Below are 7814 nucleotides of genomic sequence, written 5' to 3'. Positions count from 1 at the left end.
CTTGTAGTGTAACTAGCCCACTTGGGCTAAAATTCTAGACTTGGCACGAGTACTCGTATTTATGGTAAATTATTTTTTTAGTGGTAGGCGTCGTAACCGTTGATAATGAGGTGCTTATGTTGACTTTATCAATCTCTAGATATATCGGTTCAGTCTTTCGAAGATACTCGGAATAATGTGCGCGCACCTGCGCATGTTGTGAAAGCTTTGTGTTTGTACAATGTTTCTTAAAAAAAACATTGTAATCGAGTTAATAATTTCAAATGTCACCAAGTATGTTTGTTTTATTGTTCAAACTAACCCTAGCAAAAATTGGTGATGTCAAATTTTTTATATGTGATGAGATGGATTTGGTTTATACCATCATCAATTTTTTTTGAGGTTTTAAGAGTGAAAACTTCCGAAACTACATAAATTTTAGTAGGATAGCAATGTTGGTTATTGTCATACCAAAGGTTAAAAGTGTTAGTACAAACTAAACAAGCTGTGTATATATGCAGGGCACTGTAGATCTGTGAAGCTTATTGCAACCAAGACTTTTAAAGGCAAGCAATCCTACATGGCATATTGGATTCTACTGGTAATTAATTACTGAAGCCACACAGTCAGTCGGACTGGAGTGCTCGATGTGGTCTCCGCCAGTAGAACCACCCGAACCCTCCACGCACACAGAGCACACAGACCTTCGTCTTCCATGGCGCGTGCAGTGAGCTAGGTGGCCAAACGAAGGCGTCACATCGTCGCCTGCAACCAAAATCTCTCCACTTGTCCGCTTGTTTAATTTACTCGCTTCACATGGGGGCACCGCAAAACGGTAGGCCCAGGCCGGCCGGCCAAGGTCCAAAATAAACCCAAAAGGAGCGACGCCGATCCATTAAAAAAGTTCGGTAGCCATAGGCTCTCAACTGTTGTTACAGTTATGCATTCGACGGTCCCCCGGGTGCCCCGCCATCGCATCAATCCACTCCAAGCCACTCATTCCACTCCACACCACTCCTACGCACAGTTGCAACCGTCGGCGTTGGGCCAAGTACACCAGCAGCACACGCAGCAGCAGCAGCATGAGTAAATTAAGGCTCTGTTCGTCTCGGGAGATAGGGGAGATTGATTCTCGTTTTCCGCGTGCACGATTTTTAAACTACTAAACGGTGCATTTTTATAAAAAAAATTTTATATGAAAATTGCTTTATTATATTAATCCATTTTTAAAATTTAAAATAGTTAATACTCAATTAATCATGAGCTAATGGCTCACATCATTTTGCGTAACTCCCCAATCTCCTCAATTCCCTTCTCCTCAAACACACCCTAAGAGATCCTGCCCATTCACGACACGTATATGTACGTATGTGCATGTATAATGTATGTATATGTATGTAAAGACGCGCCGGCACTCACACTGGATGTTACAAAGAAGTTACACACGCATGTGGAAACTGGAAAGCCTTGTTAAAAAAAAAACTGTTGCTGTAACCAGTACCAGTGTACCTGCTGCGATTCTACTGCCATGTTGTTTGTCAGTGGCAGGTTAGGGGACGAATCACCCCCGACATTCGGCCGCCTGTTAACATAACACCACGTACTACGTCGGGACCAGGGCGACGGACGCCGGTAAATAAACACCAACAAGAGTGAGACACGTACGCACGCTGCACGCACAGGACAATAATATATACTGTTTTCATTTGCCGTGTGAAATGAGAAGCCAGGGGTAGATGGATTCGGATCATGTAACTTTAGCAGTATCCATCATCTAACCATCCAGCATACAAGGGATGGTCTAGATTCGTTGCTTAATTTCCCCCAGCTATTCAACTACTCTCTGACTCGAGCAGATGTGTTTTGGAGGGAAAAGTCTGAGAGGGAAGTAAAAATTGGCGCCAATTCTACCATGGGAAGCATACTTTACCTCCTACTGCTGCACATCACACGCAATTAATTTGGATATTATCTTTTTTTCCCTAGGGTTCTATTAATATTGAAGATGTCATCTTATCTTAAAAGTTCATTTGAAGAGGTCAATAGAACTTAGAAGGCATCGTACTGATTTTGGAAGCAAATGATGATCTACTTTTGGATCATGAAAATTTTTGTAACTGGGTTAATCTAGCAGTAGCATAGCTAGTTGATTTTGAAAGCTTTTGTGTCAGTGGATGCATGACACCCAATTTAAGCGAAAATAGTTAGGGTGTGTTTAGTTCACGAAAAGAAATTTTTTGAGTGTCACATCGAGCGTTTGACCATATGTCGGAAGGGGTTTTCGGACACGAATGAAAAAACTAATTTCATAACTCACCTGGAAACCGTGAGACGAATTTATTAAGCCTAATTAATCCGTGATTAGCACATATGGGTTACTGTATCACTTATAGCTATCATGTACTCCATCCGGTTCCATATTATTTGACGTTTTAGATAAGGTTGAGGCCAAACTTTTATAACTTTGACCATCAATAATTTTAAAAATATTTAGTTTAAAGGACAACATATATAAATTTGTCTTTCAAAACACCATAATAAAAGTAAATATACATTTATTTATTTTATATATTATAATAGAAAAATAAGATCAAAGATAAGCTCAAAAGATTCGTCTCGCAATTTCTATGTAAACTGTGCAATTACTTTTTTTTATTTATCTATATTTAATACGTCATACATGTTTCCAAAGATTCGATGTGACGTTTTTGGAAAAAATATTTTGGAAACTAAACAAGGGCTTAAACTCTAGCTCATTTTGTCAATTATGCGTGCAAGATATTATGAAGTTCAATATAATGAAATGAAGTATGTGTCTACTTTTCTTTAACAATATTTGGGTTGTCTTAAAGTTCAAGAAAATTCAGATCAAAGGGAGAGAAATTGCAGGCAAAATCTGAACTGAAACTGTTCTATGCTTGTTCAAATAGCTAAAATGATGTATGACACGGTTAAATCTGGGCCATCTCTCGTGTGCTGGATGGCTGGATGATTGGGTACTGCCAAAGTGGCCTGATCCGAATCCAGGGTAGATGTATGGAAGGACAGGACAGATTAGAAATTTCGATGCTGCCAATTAACATGTTCGCGGGGTTTTGAGTTTTGACCACCCCTCGGTCGAATAGGGGCGAATACCCAACAAAATCAGCCGAACCGTGGCCGCGGGCGGGGTCGCGCGCGCGTCGCATGCATGCACAGCACCACCGCCATGTGCGCCCGTTGCTTTCAGTCTTTCACCCTCCCGTCACCGGAGAATCTCTCCACATGCGCCCGCGACTGACACGGTGGGGAACGCGCGCGCGCGCGCGCGCGCTGCTCACCTCACCTCACGCTACGCCGCCTGCACGATCGCTCGCTCGGTTGTTTGGTTGGTTGGTTGGTGATGGTGGTGGTGGCCGGAGGCGGCTACACGGACTGTGAAACGCACAGACCAACCGATCGATCCATCGACGCCGAGATTATTAGCAGGGGGGAGGGGAAGGGAGACAGAACGGGGGAGCGGAACATGCGAGCGGTCAGAGCATGGGGGAGCTCTCGATCGGTTTTCCGCTCGTACACTGTGCCGTTTCGAGAGCGATTATTATTTTCATCCAGATCGTTGTCGTGTGCGCTTGGCGGGCACATGGAGCGCAGCCATGGAGGATCGCGATGGATCCTGACAGTGACTAGGTAGCGTCTTTTGACATCGACCACTCGCGCGAGCCGCACCTGAATGCAGGTTGCAGGTCAGGTCTGCAGCATGTTCTTCTTCTTGGGAAAGAGAGCTATGTGCCATAGATGGTGGTCTCTTTCGTATCACCGCCGCTAGATCGTTGTACTGTGAGCAATTGAAGGTCTTGAAATAGCCTACTCCTAGTTATGAATGATTTACGCACGGTCACTTTCTGCCATGTGATGCATTAAAACGAGAAAAAGGAGACAAGCGCAGATTTTTTGCTTGCTGGCTGAGACTATGCCATATCAAAATGTTGGCACGTACTCCGCACTACTAGTTTGTTAGGCCGTGATTGGTTGTTAGCATCGGATGTGGTTTGCATTCTGCGAGCAGAAATATACCAACAACACACGGGAAAGTGTATTTATTCTTCAAGAGGATAGGTGATATCCTCTAGTTCCGTAAATGCTATTTAAATAGTCATTACAGATTTAAAATAAATTGACAAGATAGATTAATATTAAATATATTACAATTCAATTTCTGTAAGATGTAAGAAAAATAACAAATATAGCTGCGAATGTATGATAACTATTTTTGGTTAAACCTTTTTTTTTTTGCTTTAACTTGTAGAAGTCAAATTTGGTATTGTATGTTTGTGCACTGATATATTTCATATTAACATATGTTATCAATGTTTTTCAATTTTTTGATAAATATTTAGGTGACATACAAGTAACGGGTGGAGATCCCATCAAGGTATGAAAATCCATATCCACGACACACGTATGTTATCGAAATTTATCTATTTTTTACATACTTATTTTTACGGTGTTCTCTACTAATATTGTCACGATTAAAAGCAAACTCAATTATTGATTTATTAGTTCTATTATCAGTGCTTGTGGAAAAAGATATTCTACAACCAAAAAGTCAAGATGCTAGTACCAAATATACGTTTCATTGTATCAGAAAAAAAAAGATAATGGTTTAAAGTAATTTCTACTACGTAGAGATCATGGTAAAACTGGATGTGCAGTTGAGCACTAACATGTGGGTATCCCTTTCCGGTAAATCTGGGGCAGGCAATTGGTTGCTAGTTGAATTTTGAGATTTATTTTTAATCCATGCAACCAGCGGCACGTTTCAAATAAGAAATTGAATGCTAGTGGAATTAAGTAGATCAAATGACATAAACTAAGTGGTAAAATAAAAATCTGTATCCATATGACGGCGGGTACTGTACAATATTAATCTGCACACTCGTGCAGAAATAGGCAGAGTTTTTTTTAGAAAAAAAAACTTTCTGAATCGAAATCCATGGTCGTCGCTCCTGGTATATATAATCTTCATTTGTCAGACCCACATGACAAACTAGACGACTTTTCTCAGTTTCCAGTTCATAATGCCGAGGACAAGCGAAGCTCCGGTATGTAGAGGAGCACAAGTGTACTCCATGCATTAATAATTCCATTGAAAACCAGTTCGTGTCTTAAACTACTAATAATTGAGTACAATCAGTGTGTGTAACATTCAAGACTCTGCACTTTTGTCTACTTTCGATGAGAACTGCATGTGTCTTCGTCGGCAGGAACCCAGCATAACAGGAGAGCAAAATTTATAGCACAACTTATACTACAGTAGTACTTTGCAATGTGCGGGCGGATAATGCAGCATTGGAGTTTATGCTGTTTGGGAGTATTAGGTTTCAGCGAAAAGAAAAAAAGGAGGACACAGAAACAGCGCGCTGATGATTTACACCAAAATGCACGTCCAGTATTTTCTTTGTACAGCATCTATCTTGTGCTACTCCAGTTCAAATTACTGGTTGATTGTTCAGGGATTCGAACTGCAACTAGGACATACTCCCTCCGTTAAAAAAAAAAACCAATGTGTTCAGTTTCAAATCTAGGATTGAGTTTTTTTTGGACGGAGGGAGCAGTACTTCAGAGATCACAGACCCTGCTCAGTAAGGCTGTGTTTAGATCCAAACTTTGGATACAAACTTTCAACTTTTTTCATCACATCAACCAATCATACACACACAACTTTTCAGTAATATCGTACCAATTTCAATCCAAACTTCCAACCTTGAAAGGAACCAAACACAGCCTAAAAGCGAGAATTGAACTTGAGACAGAACGACAACAATGCATGAGTTCCAGTGAAGTACAGAAATCTTCTGACAGTACTAATCCATTTATCTGAAAGATTTGCGTGGTACAAAAAAAACACACACACACAAACTTGATACATCGGCATGCAACATTAGTTGCAGCTCAAGCTTCTCCCTCAACATGACAATAACAGAGGAAGATATAACTAAGAAAAATAAAATTTTACAGACAAATCGACGACGACACAGTCACATCACTAGGGGAATGCAGAGACCGTGGAGGGAAGAACACGATTCTTAAACCTCCTTTCCTCCTCTTCTGACACCGCCTCTCGCAACACCCGGACGCACATTTCCCGCCATATAATTAACCCGAGGCTAATTATAAATCTGTAATTACCAATTTACCGCAACTCTGCACTGCAGCTTCTTGCAGGAGATGTGGAGAGAGCTGTAATTAATTTAGGAGTAGTTCACCAGGGAGCGGTACGTCACGCCGGGCTTCCAGCTCGCCGGGATGACGTTGTTTGCGACGAGCACCTTGCCGGAGTCGGAGGTGAGGCGGAGCGAGAATGGCGCCTTCAGGGCCTTGCCGGTGTTGGAGTTGTACCGCCAGAGCGCGCCCCAGTTCTGCACCATCGGCGTCCAGCCGCAGCCGGCCTCCATCAGGTCGACGGCGTTGAGGTCGCCGTCGCCGTCCTCGAACTCGATGAGCACCTCGAAGTAGAACGGGTTTGCCCCCTGGTCAACCCTGAACGCGATGTTCACGCCGCTGTACTTGCATGGCACCCTACGAGAGATTAACGGAATTAAGCACCAAGGTTAGCTAATTATACTACAGCTTGCCGGCGCCATTGATTCGTGATTCTGCACTGATGCGAATGTGCATATACCTTCTGTACTGGACCTGGAGGATACCGGCGGCGCGGAGCTTGTCGGCCATGCCGGGCTTGGCCATGGCGCCCATGGAAGTGCCGCTCATGTCGAAGTGCGCGGCGCCGGCGAGGCAGATGCCCCCGGGGCACTCGTCGGTGATGACGACGGTGGCTGGCTGGCCGGAGCAAGCTGCGTTGGTCGTGCATTTAACCTGCGTACACGGCCACATGAACGCATTGAGTTGGGATCAGCCGACCACTTTCCGCCATTAATGGAGCTACACGAAAGCTCTCGCAGCAGTAATAGCTAGCTCGCCCGTGTGACCACACACTGCTGTGTGTACATGTGTCAGTGTCGTGTGTGTGTGCTGACCTCATAGCACGCGCCGCACCCCTTGCCTCCCTTGTACAGCGACGGGCTCCCGGCGGCGATCATCGACGAGAACGGCCGCTGCCCGACGGCGGTCTGGTAGCCGCAAGCGCCGCCTGCAAGTTTTCCCCCGATTCCATTTTAATTTCAGTTCCAGCTCGACCAATGCCGTGCAATGCAAGTACTGTAAGCTCGAAAGCGAAAGCAAGCGAGCACTAACCGTCGCTGCCGTCGCCGTTGGGGGCGCCGTAGTACGTGGCGCCGGCGGCGGCCCAGCCGGTGGTGACCGTCACCGACGGGCTACCGGTGTAGTTGTTGTGAGCCCGGACCACCGGCTTCTTCATGCTCGGCTTCGGCTTGGGTTTCGGCTTGCTGAGCTTGCGGGAGCAAGCAATGGGGCTCACAAGAAGTGAGAGCCCGACCAGTGCGACAAGTAGTAGTACCAAGGTGCAAGATTTCGCCATTGCTGCTGCTTCCTCTAGCTAGCTAGCTACTAGTAGTAGCTCGGAAGATGTTGAGAGATATAGCTAGCTAGACGTGCTCAGCTCGAGTGTGTTCTTGGGTGAGTTGCAGGGAGTGGCCGAGAAGGGGTATTTATAGGGAATTTTTGGAGGGATGCAGACGTACGTGGCAAGAAATTTAGGGATTCTGCCGGTCGAGAATTATTGGTGAGAACGTGACAAGTTGGTGTAGGGAAAAAGGCTAAACGAACTGTTGTTGATTTTCGATCAGTATCCAGTACCTACAAAATAAGGCGAGCTGAATTTCTTGTAAGGAAGTGGATTGGTGAAGTACAATTGGGATAACACAAGTTGAGAA

The 7814-nt window shown here is 44.3% G+C and overlaps 1 protein-coding gene across 1 annotated transcript; it reads right to left on the bottom strand.

Annotated features, from left to right (window-relative positions):
* Positions 1-5793: 5793 nt before the first annotated feature.
* On the bottom strand, positions 5794-7559 carry LOC4330213 (expansin-B11-like). The gene is made up of 4 exons (NM_001416803.1): positions 7216-7559; positions 6999-7111; positions 6644-6837; positions 5794-6540 (listed from the first exon to the last, which is right to left on the bottom strand). Exons 1-4 carry the CDS (start codon positions 7457-7459, stop codon positions 6213-6215), a joined length of 879 nt encoding a protein of 292 aa, NP_001403732.1. The 5' UTR covers positions 7460-7559; the 3' UTR covers positions 5794-6212.
* Positions 7560-7814: the final 255 nt, after the last annotated feature.

Source organism: Oryza sativa, chromosome 2 (genome assembly GCF_034140825.1).
Source record: "Oryza sativa Japonica Group chromosome 2, ASM3414082v1".
In the NCBI taxonomy this organism is placed as follows: domain Eukaryota; kingdom Viridiplantae; phylum Streptophyta; class Magnoliopsida; order Poales; family Poaceae; genus Oryza; species Oryza sativa.
Note: the sequence above shows the minus strand (reverse complement) of the source record. Positions and strands in the feature narration are given on the sequence as shown.